The sequence below is a fragment of the Physcomitrium patens genome, chromosome 2, assembly GCF_059467195.1.
Source record: "Physcomitrium patens ecotype Gransden chromosome 2, ASM5946719v1, whole genome shotgun sequence".
Taxonomy (NCBI): Eukaryota; Viridiplantae; Streptophyta; class Bryopsida; order Funariales; family Funariaceae; genus Physcomitrium; species Physcomitrium patens.
This window is the reverse complement of record NC_143411.1, coordinates 12,409,676-12,432,622: the sequence shown is the minus strand read 5'-3', so window position 1 is coordinate 12,432,622 and position 22,947 is coordinate 12,409,676. Positions and strand designations below refer to the sequence as shown.

Sequence of the window (22,947 nt, the reverse complement as noted above, 5' to 3'; positions counted from 1 at the left end):
CTTTTATTTATCACATAGTAATTTTAAATTGATGTCATGTACAATTCGAAAGTAAATTAGATTTTTCATGGTATTTCGAACTTTGAGTACTATACGAACGAGTTTCATGGTAAGATGCCATTAATTCAAATGATCTTTTTGGCATCACTATGTTGTATCCCAATTAAACCTATTCAGAAGGTACATATGCGACTAACTAAGTGGAGTGTGGTATCATACATACAACATTTGTATGATTTCAGAGCTAAGAGAACTTCAGCATGCCACCCATGGAACACATGCATCTGTGCATAGCAATGGACGGAGGCTGAAAAAGTGAATGATACCGAATCACGAAAATTATGTGACTCAAGTCTAATAGATGAGACGAGGATAATATACAAATTGGCATGGCAGGAGCCAATAATGTAAAGTCGCAACAGCCTTCACAATCCTAACGCCTAACATGAAAAAAATTCCCACATTTAAGGATCTCAGTAAATAATACACTGGTCACTCATGCTTCCCGCCTTGGGGATTTCCCGTTCCAGACTAAGGAGCTCTTGGTAGTGAAGACGCCTTTGGTGGAGCTGAAGCACTGTACCGTCTAAATGAACTTGAAAGTTGTCGGAAGAACCGTTCAGAGCCAGATTCAACACCTGAAGCAGAGACAGGCTTTCGCTGTTCAAAATCCAAGGACTCGAGGGGTCCCGAGACATAATCAATACTTATAAACGAGGAGTCATGGAGAAACTGTGAATTTTGTGTTTCGACCAAGTCAGAAGTAGGCGATACTGTTCCTCTTCCGCGCCCAACATCATTAGCTTCTAATTCATTATACACAAGTTTCAAGGCCTGCACGATCTCGCCCATAAACGGTCGATTGGATACTTCCGGTTGTACACACATGGAGGCTATAGCAGCCACCTTGGCAAAGTTGTCGAATTGAAAGTCGTCTCTAAGATAAGGATCAACAAGCTGCTCGATCCCATCCTTGGTTGTAAGAAGTGGGCGAGCCCATGTGACTAGATTTTCTTGACCAGGTGGTTGAGACATATCTACAGGTTTCCGTCCAGAGAGGAGCTCTAGAAGCACTACTCCGTAACTGTAAACATCACTCTTCACAAGTAGATGCCCTGTCATTGCGTATTCAGGGGCCACATACCTGCAGTAGAAATCAATCAGTAAGTGCAGGAATCAAGTAACAACGCTAGCGGTCCAGCCAAAGATATCTAAAAAATAGAAGAAACGAGAATACAAGAGAACATTCCACTACAAATATGCAGATTGACACAAAAAACAAATTCACTTACTCAACTAAGGCTACAGAGATCACTGGAAGAACATGTGATTCTGACAAGAAGGGTAAGCTTAATGGCAGCTAAGCAGCAGAACTTCAGTATTAACCGTAGTGGCTTAAGGATTAAAAACCGAGACACTTGTGATTTCCTGGGGATAAAACCAAGGGACTGCAGCACTAGCGCGCGCGCACACACACACACACAGACACATATATATATATATATATATATATATATATATATATACTTGATTTTCTCGTTACGCAATAAGAAAATGGTAGACTTACCCGAACGTGCCCATTACTCGAGTAGAAATGTGTTCCTTGCCACCCTCAGATGCCGATTTCGCTAGACCGAAATCAGATACTTTAGGAGTGTAATCGTTTTCTAGTAGAATATTGCTTCCTTTAAAGTCTCTGTGAATTACCCTGGGCTGAGAATCCTCATGTAGGTATGCCAGCCCACGAGCAGATCCTAAAGCAATTTTAACGCGCGCTTCCCAGCTGAGAGGATCTGTGTATTTGTCTGAACCTGCAGATAGAGAAATCAAACGTTCATAAACTACGAAAAAACTTTTGTGATTCTTACCATGTACATCAAAATTGCGGTAAAACTCTACAGATATAAGAACATAAATAACTAATTCATTAGTACATTGATGAAGCGCAAACAATAATGGACAAACAACTGAACGTTGACTATACTGAAGGAAGATTTCAAAGGATGAATTGTCTTATCTGCGTAGCTATGCTTCAGCACATAAATGGAAACAATCCCTTGAATAATGAGATGATTCAGACTCACATATAAATCTAATCATCGAAGAGGACTCCACACAAATGAAGTCCAGTAGTGGGCACCAATGAACAGAAGTACGTACCATGCACATGAGATTCCACACTGCCATTCGTGATGAGTTCATAAACCAAACACCGAATTTTCTCGGTGCAGATGCCAATTAGCTTCACAAGGTTTCGATGATGTAATCTGCTCAACATTTCTACCTCAGCAATAAATTCACGACCACCCTGATGATCATCCCTTGTCAGTACTTTGACAGCCACTTCAATACCACTGTCCAGCACCCCTTGATAAACTCTTCCAAAGCCCCCTTCACCAATTACGTTATCTGGTCTGAAGTTGTCTGTTGCCCTTTCCATTTCTGATATACTAAAGGTCTTGGCAGTGCCGGTGTAGTTTTCGACGTTAGATATGTAAGAAACTGTTATAGAACTCGCCATACTTCCTGACAATAATGAACCTGCAGAAATGAACGCAGAAAGCATTGAATGTCAAGCATGAAAACATTGAAGGTCTTGATGGATTTTTTCAAGCAACAGCTTTGCATAGAACATATGACGCCAAGCGATTGGACAACAGGTTGGTGAAGAACTGGCCTAAACTAAGTACATGGATTATAGATGACCATGATTTAGAGAACCTACGAGGCACTAAAAAAGAAAGCACGGGATCGGACGTTGATCATCATGCTCTATGATGGATTAACGGAGCGAAGCAGCAAGACTAACTGATAACTGGGTGACAAATGACATACATCTTACAAATTTGTAAAATAGAAAAATATGACTTAAATACTACTAAAGAAATATAAAAAATAAAAAAATCTTTCTCAACTGAATCAATTGCACACCTTCAATTTTAGGATTGAAATATGCATGAAAAGGGCCAACATCGGAAGGTGAAGATTTCCGGTTAAAGCTGCGACGTAGACGAATGAGCCACACAAAACCAATCAGCAACAGTATGCCCATAGACGATGCCAGAGCAATCACGGTGATGAGCCCCGAGCTGAGCTTGTGATATTTATTACTTGGATCCAATCCAGATGGAAGTTGGTTGGCCGGACTTGGCGGTGAAACAATATTTCCTGGGAACTGGGGGGGTGGAGGAGGAGGAAGACCTACACAAGTCAAAAAATCAACATGCATCAGCCCCAGATAAAAAAGGCCGCCAAAGTGTGAAGCAGTTTGTAAAACTGGAAACATCTACATATGATCTTAAAGTAGGTTCTGAATGTTAGAAAGAAATCGGACGTGTATAGAATTACCTGGGTAATCGACAAAAATGACGGAGTAGGTTCCAAAAAGAGTCTTGTTCAGTGGAACTTGACCACTCCACAAGCGAGAGGCAAGCAGATGAGCTGTGGTGTTATCGAACTTCGAGTCCAATGGCACAAAGTCTGCACTCACGTCGGTTTCATCCTGGTTTGACTCAACAGCATTGGCCCCTACAATACGGACTTGACTGGTTCGTAAAAACAATCCATCAGCAAGCTCCGCAGCCAGCTCAGACACTAGAGGAAAAAGCGTCTCCAACTGGATTCCAAGCCGAAACTGTGCGTGCATGGGGATGACACAACCACATGATGGGGCCCCTGGTGGTGTATAAGTGTAGCCATCTGGACAAACTTGGCGGCAATCTGTTAAAACAATATGAACTGTTGTGAGGTTTTGTTTACCATCGGCGCATCCTTATGACATAACCTTCGCATCCGAATCCAAATCCAAGAATATGTCAACAAGACACAAGGCTGGAAAAATAATGACAGGGCAATACGAGGTGAAACATAATGAGAAACAAGGAGCAACAAGAGATCTGGTCTAAATCGAATGATATTACAGAAGCGCCACCTTCAGGAAAGCTGAAATTCAGTGGTGATGGGGGGACAACAGGTTCAAGTGGCGAAGGGGCTGTATACAGACGAACGAAGCAGCGTCAGAGAGCTAGAATGGTAATGTTCCGCAGAATTTAGAAATATATCCTTTGTTCAAGGTTGCAAACAACGGATAAGAGGACATACACAGCATGAGCAATTAGTGCCACAAAGTAACACCCAAAAGAAGAACAGAGCATGAACATGAACAAATTAACACATCTACATAAAAACTTTAAACTGATAGTGAAGAATTAAACATCAAATAGGAAAAGCGAGACTATCTTTTAAGTTCAGGCCTGTAAGAGTGAAAGGAAGTGACTTTCATAAATCTAGCTGATCAAATGTACAACACAACACATACAGGCCCAAACACTGTGAACTCACCTATTGAAGGGGCTTGTAGGTGAGACTCCTCTGGACTGTTTTGAGAAAAACTTCCTAAAGGGGCGGCCATAGCAGATGCAACCAAAGATCCCCTTGGAGCAGCGAGGTCTGTCGAACGTAGGAATTCATCAGCAGAATTCTGCTCATTCGTTGCTGCAGAGGTCGTATAAGGTCGTCTTTTAGCGAAGTGGAGTAAGAAATAGTCATCTAAGGGGAGCTTTCTGGTCCACAAAGTTCGACGAGGAAGCAGTACTTCCGCTAACCTGCCCTGGACCATGCACGGGGAATCTAAGTGGCAGCCAGATTTCTCCTCCGCCACATCTGCGTGACAGATATAAGGTAGTGATCAGACGTGGATTTTAGCAGATAGACAAGCAGACAAATTTCATCTTGACATTATAGATATGAATATCATGTAGCAACAATAACGTACACAGATGTGTTTTCATTTGGGATATCGAGAGGAGTCCGGACAATTTTCATTATGAACGCACATATAAATTTTCAGAGCAAAAGCCACTCACCATAGCCAAAGCTTCCAAGGGTTGCTGCCAGCAGTAGCACAGGCAGCAACCCTGCAAAACTGCAGAGATTGCTGCGCATTTTGCCAGACTCTTAAAACCATGAATACTAGTGAGGGCAGCCTAGTAAAGGCTACTGAAATTTGTCTCTGTTTCAGCTGAGCATCGTTTATTACTTGATGGAGATTATGGGCTTGATATGTCTCTCGCACCACCAGACATTCAGCTGAAAGACTGACAGTCTCTTCGAGTCAAAGGTCAATTGGAACCTTAAATATGCATCAAGACCGCTGAAGCAAAAGCTACTATTTCGAGGATCAGTTCCGACCTCGTAGCTTGCAAGAAAAACACTGAGCACTCATGTCAACGACATTCTTCGCATCACTAAATGTCCTTATGTAAAGGCCCTACTTACCGCCAACTTCTGCACCCATGCACCATGACGTTCTGCATCCGGACAATCTCACAGGTTTTGGAGGTTCAGTGTGAACGGGCTTCATGCATGGAAACCAGTTATTGGACTTTCAATTCCACGCTTGGTAAATTATAGGTTACTACAATGCTGCGATCGAGACCAACGTCACCGCATCCAAGACAGAGTACAGTGTCAAGGCCAGAGGTGGATGATAATCCACGACCATTACATCAATCTGCAACGACCCCTACACAATCACCATGGCCATGATCTCGGGGCGAGAGCAGACAGAGCTACAGTGCATGCTATCCTCTCCGAATTCCCCCACAGGTAAAGAGTGTAAAAAAAAATTAAACCCTCACGAAGGTCCCCCGACCAATTCACTGAATTGTTGGAACTCTAAATGCGCTACAGCACCCTGCTCCTCCAAGTACTGCCGCAAAGTGACGTAATGCTACAGGTAGAAACAGCAAGTAGGGGTGAATAATATGCAACCACGAAACTCCTTCGCTTGTCGCTCTGTACTTCGCGATGCACACAAGGCTTCGCACGCCTACGACGACCACTACATGAAGTGAGAAATCATGTAGTATGGAGATGCTAGTTCGAAAGGTTCCGAACAAGACGCATACTGTTCCTCCAGTTGACAGGCGTGCTTGTGATGCAAAGTTATGCACATATTTGTTCCTTCTCTCCTCACCCTGTACTACGATAAAAACAAAAACTAGTGCGCTTTGAGCAATAACACAATACTGTCGCGTCTCTGAATGTATCAAACAGATCAACCTACTGCACTCGAAAAGAAAAAACAATAATGAAATTATTTCACTCTCCAAAGACAACTATGCAACACCCCTCCCTCTTGCATTCCACTCCAACTTCACCTCTCCAGATAAAAACTTTAAAACGGCATTAACCGATTCTCACGGTACCGCTATCCAAATCCACTTCGGAAATCACTATCAGCGCATACTTCCTCAAGAAAAACAAGCGTCGCCATCACTTGATCACTCTGAGACAAAAACCATCCTCCATCACTGCCTACTCGCCATGCCTTCCGCAGAGAACACGTATCTAAACAATGACAGCTCCTCTACGCGAAAGAACTGAACCACGGATCACTCTTCACGAAGTGTCTCCACCATATCAACCTTACCACCACCACCTTCTCTTCCTCTAAAACAAAAACATCCACATCCTCACCCGAATCTGCACAATGTCTCTGAAACCTATCACTCTCGACAGAGTTGTGACGCTCGATTCGCTCCGGCTCTCGTGGACTTCTCTATTTCGAACTACTACTCAGCGACAGGAGCTGCAAGAAGGTAGCGAAATTTTCAAAAAAACAAACAAGCAAAAATTGAAGATAAGAAGAGCAACTTCAAATGTGCTTGGTACGCGCCAATATTGATATGTAGCAGGGCAAGCAAGCAAGGCTCCAAGCGGGCGGGCAATGATCGGGCGTGGCATTGTCAACAAGGTCAATCATCGCAGCCATCCAAAGTAACCATCGTTACCACCTCCACCAAATCCCCCCCTCTCTCTTAATTCCCCTTTCCACCCCCCCCTCCCCCCTCCGTCTTCGTCACCTTTCCTGGCAGTCTTCGCACCCTATTGTCCCAATCGCGGGCCAGGCGGGAACAGTTCCACTGCGGAGGGGGGGAGTGGCGGGGCCGGGTCGGGTCTGGGGATTGACCCGAGCCATGACTTGACCAAACGGGAACGTCTGTTCCCAACCTTTCAGAAAGTCAGTGTCCCGTTTTGTTCCCAAGCAAAGGGGGGGCAGGGGAGCTCTTTAAAGTAGGAAAAACGCTTTCTGGCATATCTGTAAAGAAAAGCTGTTCCCCTTTTGAAAAAGGCGTTCCCCGTTACAAGAGCCGTTTTGGGAGCTCCGCTCGTTCATTCACGACCCCATCCCATCCCATCCCCCCCCCCCCACACACACCCCAATTCAATTATTCTCCTTTCTGGGACAGACATCAAGTTGCAACATGTTTTGGGATGAGACCGCGCCTTTTACTTTATTTATTTTTCTTTCTTTTTTCTTTCTTCCTCCTAACAAATAGTTGAGGACTCAGAGTCCAACCTTGGGTGAAGGAAGAAAGCGAGAAAAAAAAAACAAACAACAAACTCAAAAACAAAATTGGGTTCATGGCCCCAAGTGAATATTCCTTTAGGATTGAGTTGCAACATTCTTTATTGATTTGGTGAAATGATTCTTGAAAAGGACAAAAAGTAGAACACTGAAAGCTTAGTTAAACAGTATATATATATATATATATGTGTGTGTGTGTGTGTGTGTGTGTATGTTATAACAATTTTTATTAGCCACTTTTTGTGATTTAAAATATATATTATTTCCAAACTGTTTGATGAAACTTCAAACTTTGTGTTTAGTTGGGGAAATAAATCTTTTATATATATATATATATATATATACACATACATACATACATAATGTTTTTGGCCACAATTTATGATGTTTTCTCACAATATGTTGGTTGTATACTTATTGGGAATTCTAAATTTCAGTCATGCAGTATGTTTGTATTGAAAGTGGGTTCTAAATTTGTATATACAAACATATGAAAAGACACAAATACATATATACATATATATATATATATATATATATAGATCCCTTCAACTTTCATGAGAATTTCAACTCACATAATTAAAGATGGTTCAAGAGATGGACTTCATTGTATCAAGCAACAACAAGCACATAGAAACACCAATTATACATTAGCAAACATCCAATTAATATACATACATTTTCAAAATGAAGCCACTTCTTTAAGATTTTCTCAAAGTGATGGGCAATTAGTACCACCAAACCTCATCTCTTAGCCCCTCAACTAATATCTATGCATCCTTTTTGTCACTCCCCAAGACCCAAGTCAACACATAAAAGATTTACAGAATATCTAGCCAAGGGATCTACTCCTCTACTTTCCAAATTAAAAATCAAATTCTCATGGGAGAAAGTTCCAGAACAGATACCAAAAGAAAAGAGGCCCTTATGTGGATGTATTAGAAGCTTCCAAGTCTTCCACAAATAACCACCATTATGATATATGTACATGTATACACTCATGTGTGTGTGTGTGTGTGTGAATTTATATATATATATATATATATATTTGTCCCCTTAAAGGTGTTATTTAGAAATAGCCATGTGTTCTTTTGGCTTTAAAAGGAGGCAAGACCCTCACCTTCTCCATTTAATCACTCTTGTGCCATCTTGTTTGGTATGTGAGAACTAATGCCTTTTTAATTTAAAGGTGCCTTAATGAATTAAAGTAAATCAAAAGCCAAAAAACTATGCTTTGTTTTGATGGCATGTGGCAAATAAGAAGTGGAACTCAAGAAGCCAATTATTCTGGAAAAAATGACACTAGTCAAAACTGAGGACACACCAATATTTCACTAAATGCAAGTTATGTGAATGTGGGTAAATCAATAATAATAATAATAATGATAATAATGCTGTCATCTAAATTTTCAGTAATTGTTGTGTGTTGATTAACTATGTTATTTTTATGCCTCTATGCTGTTTTAAACACTTTATCTTGTCAAAATTCATCAAGTATAGTTTCTGGATAAGGAATAGAAGTTAGTTGTTTTAGCAGTTGATTAAGTATGGCACCCTACGACTCAAAATTAAATAATTTCGTTTTTAATTTTATTTCAATGCAATATTTTTTAATTTTTTATTCTTGTTTTTTTATACAATCAACTGAAAAAGCTACTGAAATATAATTAACAGTTGAATTCATTACAAAATATGAATGCTAACTTAAAATCACGTTAGTGGACTGGCCATTTTACATCAGAGATCAACACAAATTCAATATGAATGCCTTTTTCTGCTTTGTTTTCTTAACAGGCAATTATTTTATTTCTAAATATAATTTTATCATTTTTTTTGGTTGCCAAATTAAATTTAACTTAAATCAACCAATGCAATAATCAGCTGTCACAATTTATTATTGATCTGCTTTCAAAACCGTTGCAAGACTTCTTTTTAGAAATTCTCATTTTTTTCGATTTTACCAAATTTATTTACGGTCTTGTGGAGTTTATTTTATTTTATTATTTTTTAAAGTTATAAATATGTGTATGCATGCTTTTTTTTTTTTTCAATTTCATTTTTTTACTTATAGTTTTAATAAGAAATAATAAAATTACTTGCTATGTGAACCGAATGAAAATTTTAAGTGTAATGCACAACAACTTCTAAAAACATTGTGAATCACATCAAATTCTGCTCCTCTTTCATGGTTTTAAGTGTACCAAAATGATTTATGTAAAATCTAAGTAATAGTTTCACAAATAAAATTTAAAATCCAACTTATTTTTTCATGATTTGTTTTCATAGAATAATAATTGGGCAATTTTATTTGAATTTCTTACATCCATTACTAGTTTTTTGCACAATCATCAGTACATCTGCAAACACCTTCAGAACTCATTGTGTCTGATGTCCTACTTATATCTGTATTTATGCAGTTTATCAAATATACCCTCTGAAAAATCATCTACTTAATTTGTTACATACACACACACACACATATATATATATATATATATATGCATGTATATTCACACATATATACATATACACACACCTTGTGCATTATTTACAAATAGCTTCTCTCTCAGAAAAGTCTATAAATATTGAGTTTTATCTATGGCATGCGCAATGCAAATTGTGATTCATAGTAAGAATGTGCTCATTGTATCAAATGATGTTTTTACTGCAGTTAAAATATGTTGTTTTTATGTAAATCAACAAACAATTCCAACTTCAAAATGGATAGGTGAGCTTGTCACAACTGTTTTTTTCATTGAGAACAACTTTTTTTTTTTTTGTAAATGATTAATAATTGAACTAAAAAATTGAGTTTTAAATGATCAGTATATTCAACCATCACATATCTCATATGAACCCATATATTCAAAAAAAATTAGAGTATCATGGTGTTAGTTTAATGCATACATACATACAAACATGCACATGTATAGTCATTATATGAAATGGCTGCTCTAGCTATGCTGATTGAGACTTTGATACTAAAAGAATAAAGACAATGTAAAATACACACAACATGTTAGAAGCAATCATGCATGTCATAAAAATACATTGTAAAAATTCAACTTAAAAATCACTTAATACATATATTGTGAGGTGAAAAAAAAGCTTGTCTATTCAATTAGGTATATATGAAATCATTTTGAAATAAATAATTTTTTAATATTTTTATACACGATTATATTTTTTATTTTGTTTGTCTTGAAATCTGAATTTTTTACAAGCCAATACAAATTTGTGTATTTTTGTAGATTAAAAAAAATCGTATTTTCTTGTTGAATTGTTCTTCACAATACGTTTTATTTGTTTAGTTAGTTACATACATACATACATACATACATATATTAACACAGATTGTAAAAGTCATGTTTATCAAGTGTTCTGATATTGGATTGTAAAGGAAACTGCATATATTGAGTTGTATTTCACATGCACACATTGTTAGCCGTTTAAGTATTTTGATTTTTCTAATATGTTAATATGGTCAAAGATGTTATCATGAAACTAATGAAACATAGGCTTTCAGAACGATCAGAGCACACACACGATAAGAGAAAGTAAAAAGTAAAAAGTAAAACATTCAGGAATAAAGGAGGCATATTTTGTGACACAGAAGCATTCGTATTTCATCAAAATCTTGTTCAATGCTCGTCTGTCACATAGTTCACAACGAGGGGCCCTTCTTCATCTATGGTTTCCGCTGAACTGCTTGGCTGCATGACCTCTTGTGTGCAGAATCATAGCACCTCATCAACACAATAATACTTATTATTATTATTATTATTATCATCATTACAAACATCCGAAACATTGCAATGGTTCAAAGGTTTGGACTTAACCACAACTGAGCTCAAGCACAAGCTGGGCAGATGGTGCCATGGAGGCACAGCAGATGGCTTTAGCATGCAACAGTAAGCTCAAGCAATTGCACCGATTGTTGCATTGGGGACCGTTTCCAACCCAGAGAATGCCGCGGCGGGTTTAGGGTACTGAAACTGGCGGCGCCGAACATGACAGAAGAGGAGGATAGATTGGGTTGACAGTCAGGATACTGCACTCGTACCACGCGTCCCTTTGATCCAGATGAGTCGTCGGCTCCGAGGAAGCGCCAGATCAGTCGGCGAGACACCAACTGGGTGCCGCTCTGGCCACTGTTAGCAGCCGCAGCAGTAGTAACAGCTGGAGGAAAGAAGCGATCAGCAGGTGTGTTCCAGGTGCGACGAAAAGAGTGCGTTCTCGTGCTCATCGCAGGAGCCTGACTGACCTGTCTGGCACCTGAATCGTGCAAAGCCCAGCGCCGCAGGCCTGGTGTGGTGCGTCAGGCACACTGTGTGTGTGTGTGTGTGTGAGGGAGAGAGTCTGGCTGTCTGTGCGTGTAGCGATGCTATCCTTGGACTGTTGAGTGCTTGTGCGGCACTGGGAAAGCATATCCAGGAAGCACTGCCGACAACGCACCACCACGACGAGAAAGGACGATGGGCATGATTCGGGAGTGCAGGGACTTCTCCTCATCCCTGATGCGAGAGCACCACAATCTGCTGCTGCTACTGCTGTTTGGTGACCGCCGAAAGGGTGAGGTGAGAGCTCAAGCTTGTTTACATACATGCTTTCTCATTTCGATTGGGGTTTGTTTCACGGCTTTCTTTGTGAACTTGGGCTGAAATCTTCCAACATTGTGTGTGTTCTACAGATCTTTTCATGTCTTGTTGGACAAGTGGGTTTGGGAAGAAGGTGAGAGAGGTCACAACTTTTAAATCATTTGACTGGTTGAAATCAAGGAATCTCATTTTGTTGAGTTTATCTTTTTCACAAAACAAACAAACAAACAAACAAACAAACAAACAAACAGCTAAAAAAATCCAATATAAAAATATGAGGTGAAATGTGTTTTTTTCTTGCGTGGCAGGAATAGTGTTGTCTAAATTTGTGGTGGATTCACTTCAAGAGGTGGTTTGATAAAAAGTTAGAAGGTTGAATTTTTGAAATTATATGAATGCCCATAAATAATGAGAAATTATTATTTTAGTGTTTGTCATAATTGCCAGAATCAAGATAAGAATTAATATATTATAACTTATAATAAAAGGCATGGTTCAATCCATTCCCATAACTTTTTTTCATTGTTTACCATCTTCAAAAATTAAGACTTTCACAAGAGAATTTTTCTTCACCAAGCAAGGAACCTTTAAAAGACTTTTGTACAATAACTTTTCAAAGTGGGCTTCTTGAGTTTAAATTCCTCTTAATTTTCTATATTATTTTGAGAAATTTAAAATTTTATTCGTAATTTCCTAGAGAAATTTATTCATTGATGGGAAAAATACTCTAATTTTTTTATTTTATTTTAATAGAAAGTATCTTAAAAGAAAATAAATAATCACAGAAGACCGCTCAAACTTTGCCATGGTTACATGAGATTTCTGATTACTGCAAACAACGACTCTGGAAAATGTCAGGATTGCAAATGTTACTTTTGTAACAATGTTTCTAAATAAAAACTACTAATTTCATTGATTTTTCTTCATAAAATAGCCAGTTGAACAAATGCCCACATACATACTCAACAAAATTATGTGTGTATGTGGGCGCAGTTACTATCCGGGACCTAAAGACCCCAGATCAGGTTCGGGGGCCAGCTCGGCTCGAGATCTAGCTTCGTCCAAGCTTCGTTGTCACAGGATAATGAACCAACCCTGCACCAACAGTACACACCCACAGTAAAGGCGGTTCGACACGTGTCAAGAGGAGGAGCCGTTCACGGAATCCACGTGGGAATAGCTGACTTGTCACACCCACCTCAGGGGGGGCGTCCCATGCCAGCCACTCCTCTTTTTGAATTCGTCGCTCTGCAGTTTCGAGCTCTGAAGCCTCCATTCTTGCGAGAGAGCTTCACCATTTTCCCGTCTCGGCGTGCGCATATTCTCCGTCGTAGGAATCTGATTCTCAAGAAAAGTGTACCCAAGTGTACAATCTAATCGAGCTTTAGGTACCCAGTGGACCTTAACTGAGCCGAGATTTCGAGGTGGGTTTTGATTGAGACATTGGTGCTTCTTTTTGTGGCTGGTCTTGTTTTTTTAAAAAATAATTCGTGAACCCAGTCTCGGTAATGCAGAAATTTGGGATTCATTGTTAGGGTTGAATGCCTTCCTCACCGGATGACTCTCAGATTGCCCGTGCATTCGATGCTGAACACTCCGGTTCTTTCCTCTGCCTATGTGTTGCTGTCAAAGTGTCCAGCGAAAGGATCTTTACAAGTTCTGTAGATACGTCTTCGCAGGATGTGTACAACTTTTGGGTATAGAGAGAGCGTATTCTATGTTCTTATTGCTGTGATGCAATCAAAACCGACACTCTAGAGCTTTTTCCTTAATGGTCTGCATCCTTGTTTAGTGTCATTGAGTCCATTGGATTCTGTGTTCATTGGTATTCACGTTGTTTTGTTTCGGCACAGTTGACAGTTTGCCTCCTCCTCCAAGGCTAACCGTGGCGCATATGAGTGGGCTTCCATAGAGGGAGGACTCGTGAACGCAATAGTAGTGTTGGGGTTGAAGGAAATCTGAGAATCGAATTTGGAGAGGGAAGGTATGGAGAATAATGGCATGATGAGAATGGAGGGTTGGGTGTATATTTTAAACCCCTCTAAGTTACGATTAAATCACCCCCGGAAAAGATACCTGGTTCTTGTGGGCAATAGAGCGAGCGCTTTCAAGGATAAATCTAGAGCTAAGGACGAGGTACTTCACTTCATTTTTTATTTTATCCTGTTTTATTTCATTTTTTCTTTGTAGCTAATCGCTGAAGTCTTTTGCATTCTGAGTGACGCTTGATTTGCGGAGACCAACCTGGAGTTAGGGGGCACCAGCTGTAGAATATGATTCGCGAATTTCACATCCTCTTTGTTCGTAATGTGATGTTTGTAATCATCTGTTGCGGGGTGTCAATGCAATGTATGATGCGGCTCTATATGATTGTATGTTTAGGCCTTGTGAATTTAAAACTCTTCAAATTTGTTGAGGTTTTTACATTACCTTGTAGTACATGATGTCAATGGTCATTAATGATTTGGGTCTGAGTTCTATGTTGTCTGCAGAGTCCATTGAGATCAGGCATCATCGACCTGGGCACTAGAGTTACCGACCACGGCCGTGAAATCGTCCTTGGTCGAGTGAGATTTTCGCAACTTGCCTCGTATTTTATATTAGAGTCGTATGGGATAGTGAAAAATCTCACTCTGTTCGGTTGTCTGTGGATGCTTTCAAATCTTCACAACCGTAACTTAGGATTCTTAAGGCAATCGGAACCAGTACTGGGCTCTAAGAATTTGTCCAAACCGGTCGAAGGAACTTTCTGTATGATAGAATCTTGAAATACATACGTTTTAAAGTCTTCTTTGGATATTGGCAGATGTATTCACCTGGCACTGCTGATATGTGCAGGTTTTCTTTGTATTTTCCGTGCACGACCCTCATGCTTCTGAAGCCAAACTTAAGGTAAGAAGAATAGCTGCAATGTTTTTAGTCAACATCCCCTGCTTCTCTTCCTTAGCAACAAATAACGTTCAAAAGGTTGTTCTGTTTGCTGGCTAAGTGGATGGGCTGTCGAGAAATTACAGGACCTAGGCAAAGAGATGTGTTGAAGAGATAATGAATCTAATAAATTGATACAGTGATTAAGAGATTCGTACTTTCATAATTTATGATTACTATTTCTACACTAGGACTCAGATGTCACCTGCAATATGTGTAGTTTGGAGTTCAGAATGCTGAAGATGCTGCCAGATGGATGCAAGCTTTCAGGAATGCTGCAGAAAGGGTACGAAACTTTTCAAGTAATTGGGTTTTGTGCTAAACTGCGCTTTGGCTGAGCAGTTCATGTGAAGATCCTTGCAGCTTACGGATTGCTTTATATTTCATGCTGTGTTACTGGATCATTACGGGAGTTCTTGAAGAAGAGAGATTTCCAATTGAAATTATGAGAAACTGGGTTCACCAACTATCAACAAGAGTATCGCATGATTCCAGTTATTGATACTTTCATATCCGAGATTGTGAACAGCGTCACAACTTCAAATTATATCTCCTATAGCGGTCATTGACCAAATCTTCAATTTCATCCATACACCTTCTGAGTTTTCAGGTTTCATGCAGGCACAGCCACCTGGTATCAATAAAACTTTCATTCCAGCTCCAGGACGAAAACGCCGTCCAAACCTTAGGTGAAGCCATTCGAAACTTAAAAGTTGTAATGTCTAGGCTATTTTAGAAATAAAACTCTAATCCTTTTGACAATAATCTAGCACATTTTACTCGTGTCTTCAATAACTTTCAACGAGGACAAAATATAGTCAGTTTGTTCAAAAGCAGTCCTAGGGATATGACGATGCTGCTGGTCCCCCACCTGCACCTGGACCTGTTTCGTCTCAAATATGCATAGGGAGCCTTTTTGGTGACATGATTGCGAAATGAATTCCACATCATATGGTTTTATCTGTATGTCTCAGTCTTTTCCATTTCTGTTAACAGTGTTAGTATTTGCCTTCTAAAACACTGAGAAATGTTGCAGGCGCTCGGGGAGGAAAGGAAGTGGACCGGTCCCGGATGTGTCCGGAAATTTTGATAACTTGGACGGAGAGGAACTTACCGCCGAATTGCAATCAGGTGCGGTACCGACTACTTCGTTTAATTTACAACATTTTAATTTGATGACTATGAGATGCCAGCACTGGTCAAATCGTAATCTTTGAGCCGGTGTCAAAGAGGTGGTTGCTCGCTTACAGCTCTGTTTCCTTAAAATCAGCTGTGGCGGTAATGTGATGGAAGGCTTCGTCACATTACAGGTTTAACATTCCTTTTCATTTCAAAGAAATCGTGGGTCATACAGAGATGCCAAATTGGACTGGTGCGCTACTAGCAAAAGATGCTTCACCAGATGTGGTTGCGTCCTCTCCCTGGGAAATTTTTGGATGCAAAAATGGTACGCAAATTTCTTCTCTTGATCTTGCCATGGTTGGCTTACTCTTTTCAATGAGAACAAGTGCAGAGATGCTCGCATCTTTAATTGTATCTGGGGTGGGAGGATAGCCGGTTCTTTTGTGAATTTGCCTGACCAGAAGCTTAGGGTTTTACTAGTGTGAATTATTACCGAGTAGGCACGCAGATATTTGACAACGTCGCTCCTCGACATATGCTAAGAATTTATTTCATGATTCAGGTCTACGTTTTTTTGAGGAAACTGCCGAGTGCGACGATAGTATTAAAGATAAGGTACCCCACGAGTTCTGCCAGTATTAAAACATCTTAATCACCTTAATTGACCATAAACAGGCTCGTATTATTTCCAAAGCCATATGCGCTCACTGGAATTCGTTACGCGATTGCAGAGCACTTTGTAAATACATCCTTTTAAAAAGATTATCAGCCAGTCCGCTTATAGAACCATTTAGGATTTTAACTCTACATCTGAATGCTTTAAAACTGGCATTATCGTACCCTACGGAATCTGTCCAACGACTCAAACTTGCATGTTCATCAGATCCGCGGGGGAACTCCTCCAGCTCTCATGGCAGTGGGCGTTGTGGATGCTATCCCTGCAACTGTCTTTGATACAGTCATGGCCTTGGGGCCTTCACGAGCTGAGTAAGCTTATCACAGATTTCTCCTGCACATTTCACACTGTGATTTCTGTTTTTGAAAGTTTTAGGAAGTTCTGCGGATGGGCTTACGTGGAATACTCACTGACATGGTGTTTGCGTGTGTGTGTATGTGTGTTATTTATTTATTTATTTTCCCTTTTCTTTTCCTTTCTTCCTTCTTGAATAGTTCGACTGTTAAATTATTTATTTCGGGTTGCTTTAATTTGTGTTCAAAATAATAGCTAATTGTTACTGGTCAACGAGAAGTTTATGTTGTGCATCTAGTTTGACTTGATTGCCCAAAATACCATAACTTCAAAATTTTGCTCTCGAAAATTTTGCTCAACTCAAGTTTTTTGGTCTAATTAAGTTGTCGAACTGTGATAGTGAGGGTGAATTCATTGCTCGTCTGTTAGTCAAATTTGTCTTGTAATTGTAGAATTTACATATCATTTTACGTCATACTTTGGATCTAGATTCGTAATAGAAGCAAAAAAATGATATCTTTTGCAGGTGGGATTTTTGCTTCCACCAAGGCCAAATCATAGATCACGTGCATGGGCATATGGACATTGTTCACAAACAATTCCACTCTAAATGGCTTCCTTGGTGAGTCACCTTCTACATCACAATAGCAGAAGTTGAGTTCTTTGAAATTCAAACAACCGTCCCTTGGAGGAATTCATAGTTTTTGGATTAGTACGTTTCGGTTGTTAAGGCTATGGTAAAATGTGTAATCTGTTTGGAAGTAGTGCAGGCGCATGAAGCCTCGGGATTTGGTGTTCGAGCGTTACTGGCGCCGAGACGATGACGGCACCTATGGTATGCTATTTTAGGGTATTTTGGGGTAGTTAGAACTTTTAGTTGAAACAGTCTTGTTTCTCCAAGTAGTTACAGCAAGTGGCGTTTGGCTTGAGTTTGAAAGTCAATTTTCTTGGGATTGAAAAGTTTCGCGTGGTATTCTATGTTTTCGAGGTACTTTGCACCGAACATTTTTGATAGAGCTGAATATTTTCTGAATTTGCATGACAGTAATACTCTACAGGTCCATCAAGCATCCCAAGTGTCCTCCCAGCAAGAAATTCACGCGGGCTTATGTACTAAGTGAGTTCTGAAGCTCCTCCAAAATTTCAGTATTAGCAGGGATCAGCGGATGTAGAATACTGCCAAAATTTTACCTCGATTTCATTCGAAGTGATGCATTTCAGACATCTAAATCATAAGATTACGTTTGTTAGAGGTGAATCTTAAGAACATGTTGTAGATCTAATAACTAATATGAACATGATTCAAAACTTGGTAAGATTTTCTCTGCTTTTCGATGAGTTTATACACAATAGTTCTGAAGTATTGTGCTTTGAATAATCAGAGAACTACACATAATTATTCCTTTGGTGGCATTCATCATCAGTTGACCATGATCATTTTTCTGAGATGCTGGAGTAAGTTAACTTCTTCTTGATGCTTGCGAAGGTGGGGGCTACGTAATATCACCTTTGACGGGGAAGAATGCGGAGGTTAATCGATCAATGGTGAAGCACATAATGAAAGTAGATTGGAGGGGATACTTTTGGAGAAAGTCTCGCAACCGGAATATGTCACTTCTCATGCTTGAGCGAATTGCAGGTTGTTGCTTGCACCTGTTCAACTTTTGGATTGAAGTAATATTCAGATCCATGAAGCAAATGGTTTGCTAATATGTCTCAAGGATCGAAGCTAATTGTTAAGGAATTCTCAACCGTTCATGGAAAACATTAACAAACTCTGTGTACATGTCATGTTTGTGAAGAAACCACACTTGACGGACTGTACCTCCACTAAGATCGAAATATAATTGTTTCAATTCATCTGTGCAGGGATGACAAAAGATCTTAAAACTCTTGAATACGAGTAGGTTGTAAGATTATGTGAATGTTTTGTTTTAGCCTTATTTTGAGGTTAGCAAGATGATGTCCGTTTTTTCACGATTTCACTGTACTAAACTTTGTTTGCATATTACATCAGCGATTCGTGAGCTGTTCAAGGTGAAGGAGAGACCACCAGTTCCTTTGAAAACTGAACGCCGCGAAAATGAGGAAAGTATCTTTGAACGCGCACAGTCCCAACAAGAATTTGCGAATACACTCTCGAACAAGTTAACAAACCAATCAACTCTTGAAGAATCAGAAAGCAAATTCCTCCAGGTTGCTGATGATGAGTTTTTTGATGCTGAGGAGCCTTTATCCTGGAAACGTGAATCTCAGTCCGAGCTTATGTCTTCCGATGAAGTTGAAGGTTCATCCATGGATGAAGAGCAATATGAACCACGCAACTATGTATGGTTTACTAACATTTCATAAATTATTTTGTTGCGTGGTTTTGGGTTGCTACTGTTAGAGATTTTCACCTATGGTTCTGGTAGCTCGTGTAATTACCTACCCAAGGAATGTCGATTCAACGATCTTTGTAGATCGCTTCATTTCAGTTCACATGTTCAAATGAAAAACAGTAACGTTGATGACACGTGCTTCTTGATTTAATCCTCCATGATGTCTTTGAACATCTTATCGATTTTCATGGTTGTTAAGCGTCACCTTCTAACAGTTATATACTGGTGCAGACTCCCCAGAAGGCCGTGTCGAAGGCTTCAACCTTAGTCAAGCGAATTCAAGACCTTACTGGAGGTTCTGTAACATACCCCAAAGCTCAAAGCTAATGTTCGTCGTTGATTTGGTTTTTCAACATACTATTCAGGTGTAATTAGTTTCCGAGTTTCTACGCGGTTCATTTGTTGCATGCTGCAGTTCCACGTCTTGATACTCTCTTCAGCTGTAGAATCCAATTAATCTGATACAGCTTTCTTCCAGCATATGAAAGTGATCTTGCATTCGCATTTGAGAATAGTTACTCTAGCTACTCTTTGCTTCTTCTTCTTCTTCTTCTTCTTTTCTTTCTTAATTTTTTTGTGGAGGGAGGAGTTTGGGTTGTGAAACATGCACGAAGACAACGGTCTGTGGAAAATTGAGATGCTTTTTTTTATCTTATGTTTAGCATTAACACGTATACTGTGGAAATTATCAGCTCCCAGATATTCTTCGTTTGCAAGCCAGGGAGGAACGAGGGATAGGACAACTGAAGGTGACCTGGAGTTTATGAAGCGGGAATCCTCGTTGGGAACGATGACGTGGGATACTGCTGAATCTAGCACCTTCCTAATTCGCGGGAAACACTACCTTAGGGACCATAAAAAGGTGACCACGAAGTCCTTATTTTTGTAATTCGGAAGAAATGTTTTTTGGTCCTTGCTGTGGTATTAACATGGAATTGGTACGGTTTCTTCTTTTGTTGTTCTCCCTGTGGCCATGCTATGTATGTGATGGACGCTTTACTGTGATTCATGTATTTGGAACCATCGAAGGTTAGAACTTTGGATTGTCTAAGTATGGCGATGATTTTCAGGTGAAGGCAGGAACTCCAGTGATGCAATTAGTAGCGGCAGACTGGTTTAAGTCTGACAGAAGCGAGGAACATTTAGCTGCCCGTGCAGGATGTGTTATTCAGAAGCTCTTCGTTAAGCAGGTTTGCCTTCTCTTGGTTCACATTTTTTGCCTCACATGTCCGTCACAGATATCGTTCAATATTGCTTCTACGTGCAAAAACTTATGGAATCAAGAGTTAAATTCAATTGAGATGACATACATGATCAGTTTTAGTAGGAGATAGCGGCCTGTTTTGGATCTTGCTTGAGAGTTTGTGCCTGTAGTTATTGATCTTCGAGGGAACTGGGGATGGCAGACTAGTGCTCAAAGGGTGGCTGAATCGTATTTTGTGATCATCAATCTTCAAGTGAGTTCTTCAGTGAACTGTGCTTTCTGCTTAATCTCTAGTCAACATATCTGTACGTGACTAGTTGTATTTGCGATGAGTATAAGTTCCATTCGATTGCTTAACATCTTTCACTTTTTCTTTAGCTTCAATCCATTGTATAAACTCATTGAATCTCATTCCTTCGAGTTTTATTTGCACTAGTTGTAGAATGCATCATTTGGCTAAAGGTGTGATGGTGACTGTAGGTGCCGGGCACGCCTTCGTACAGCCTGGTGTTGTACTATATGGCCAACAAGCTGCTCCAGGATATCCCACTCCTCGAGGGCTTTGTCCGCGGTGATGATCACTATCGTAACAGCCGCTTCAAGCTCTGCCCACATGTTGCCAAGGTTCATTACTCCCAATTAGTGACTTCAGTACTTGACGCTTGACATGCACTTGCAGGCTACCAATGTTTCAGATACTTGTTATATGATGCTAAACGAAGAAAACGTTGTAGATGCTTATTAGATTTCAATTGGAACATTAATGCTTGTCGGAGTGGAAGACTTCTGCTTAGGCAGCTCATTTTTTTATCACTTCATGCTATCATAGCATAACAGCGAGTGGATATATTTTCCGTTTTAGGGCTCTTGGATCGTGAAGCAGAGTGTGGGAAAGTCAGCTTGCTTGGTGGGAGAGGCTCTGGACATTAACTACTTTTCCTCCGATAATTACCTGGAGGTGACCACTTTCACATCATTTTTTTCGAAGCAGTATGTCATCATCATCGTCATCATAATTATTGAATTTCACGTTAGACAGTACTGAAGAAGACCACATAGATATCTTATATTGAATTACCAAAAGCATTCGGAAACACCATCGTGATTAGTTTTTATGGAAAGTTTGGTGCCCATGTTTCTCTGCAGATGGACATTGATATTGGATCATCGTCAGTTGCAAAAGGAGTTGTAAATCTTGTTGCAAATTATGCTTCAAAGTTAGTTTTAGAGATGGCCTTCCTCATTCAGGTATTTCTGATCCTCTTTCCTTTTCCAATTGTCGAAGAAAAATGATTTGAAGGCTCCTATCAGTAATAAAGAGCGTATGTCAACAAAATGAGGTGGCAACTTTCATCACCTCAGACTGCATATTTACTGGCACTTGAAGTGAAAGCTTTCTCATCATGATCTAAACATCTGCCTGGATCTGAAACTGAATGTACCTTGGCAGGCTAACACAGACGAGGAGCTACCAGAGAAACTACTGGGAACTGTTCGGATCTCCAACTTGGACATGGCAAAAGCCGTGATTCCACCAGCACCATGAAGAAGATTCACAGTTTTTGTATTACAATATTCCTTGTACTCGAGCAAATATCACATATTCCCGAGAAGTGCAAATGCGAGGGTAATAGGTCAAGGCACTCTATCTCCAAAGATTACAGGAGTTGATTGAAAAGTCTGAAATCACGATATCGAGATTTAGTCTACAACGTCAAAATGTGGTACTTTACAGGATTAGGCGTTCAAGAAGCAGTAGTTGGATCATTGAAAGTTTGCTTCAGGTGTTGAATCCTGTGAGATAAAGCAGAGATCGCTCTTGTTGAGCAAACTGCGGTGGTAATGGGTTTGGCACCCTGAAGTGCACCTTGTGTGTGTGTTTTTTTTTTTTTTTTTTTTTTTTTTTTTGTTCTCAACAGATTGATAGGAACAATTTTTTTGTGGTCAGCTTTTTCAACTAGGCTTTAAGTTTTGATGTTTTCAAAAAAAAGTGTGACTCGAAGACCACATCCTCAACATTATTTTTTAATTTTAAGCTTTTTTTGCAGATCTGAATATGTTTGTTCGAAGGTCCTAATGCCTCAGCTCTATTGATGCTTTAATGCTTAAAATTTTCAATATTGAATTAAACTATAACATTCTACTCTAATTATTCTTCTTGATTTTTGCAACCGGAATTCATTCTTACATTCAGCAATTACAAAAAAAGAAAAAAAGAAAGAGGCAGAACAAAATAAAACTATTATTGATTTAAAAAGATATCAATGATGTAAATACAAAATATCTTTTCTTATTTTCTATAAATAAAAAGAAACATTAAAAAAGTAAACTATAATAGAACCTTATTTTGATTTTATAAGATCAAAACTTAT

At 39.5% G+C, this 22,947-nt stretch overlaps 2 protein-coding genes across 4 annotated transcripts; one reads left to right on the top strand and one right to left on the bottom strand.

The window, feature by feature from the left end:
- Positions 1-308: 308 nt before the first annotated feature.
- Positions 309-5,841, bottom strand: LOC112278705 (receptor-like serine/threonine-protein kinase ALE2). Its single transcript, XM_024512351.3, has 9 exons — positions 5,278-5,841; positions 4,866-5,096; positions 4,342-4,662; positions 3,932-3,991; positions 3,349-3,720; positions 2,932-3,201; positions 2,161-2,541; positions 1,568-1,811; positions 309-1,144 (listed from the first exon to the last, which is right to left on the bottom strand). The coding sequence occupies exons 2-9, from the start codon at positions 4,942-4,944 to the stop codon at positions 532-534; spliced, it is 2,340 nt and encodes a 779-aa protein (XP_024368119.1). The 5' UTR covers positions 4,945-5,096; positions 5,278-5,841; the 3' UTR covers positions 309-531.
- Positions 5,842-13,246: 7,405 nt separating this feature from the next.
- LOC112279103 (protein ENHANCED DISEASE RESISTANCE 2) lies at positions 13,247-22,624 on the top strand. 3 transcript variants are annotated; one of them, XM_024513226.3, is made up of 23 exons: positions 13,247-13,394; positions 13,883-14,106; positions 14,463-14,537; positions 14,809-14,862; positions 15,119-15,184; positions 15,520-15,587; positions 15,935-16,029; positions 16,253-16,345; positions 16,583-16,635; positions 16,904-17,007; positions 17,517-17,612; positions 17,761-17,825; positions 18,036-18,107; positions 18,477-18,629; positions 19,008-19,318; positions 19,603-19,666; positions 20,064-20,233; positions 20,442-20,561; positions 20,778-20,828; positions 21,056-21,199; positions 21,438-21,533; positions 21,722-21,823; positions 22,026-22,624. In XM_024513226.3, exons 2-23 carry the CDS (start codon positions 13,957-13,959, stop codon positions 22,119-22,121), a joined length of 2,298 nt encoding a protein of 765 aa, XP_024368994.1. In that variant the 5' UTR covers positions 13,247-13,394; positions 13,883-13,956; the 3' UTR covers positions 22,122-22,624. The 3 variants fall into 3 exon arrangements, with proteins under 3 accessions (XP_024368994.1, XP_090103041.1, XP_090103043.1); XM_090246915.1 differs by having other exon boundaries at positions 13,253-13,394; positions 13,824-14,106; XM_090246917.1 differs by lacking the exon at positions 13,247-13,394 and adding an exon at positions 13,508-13,569.
- The last annotated feature ends 323 nt before the right edge of the window (positions 22,625-22,947 follow it).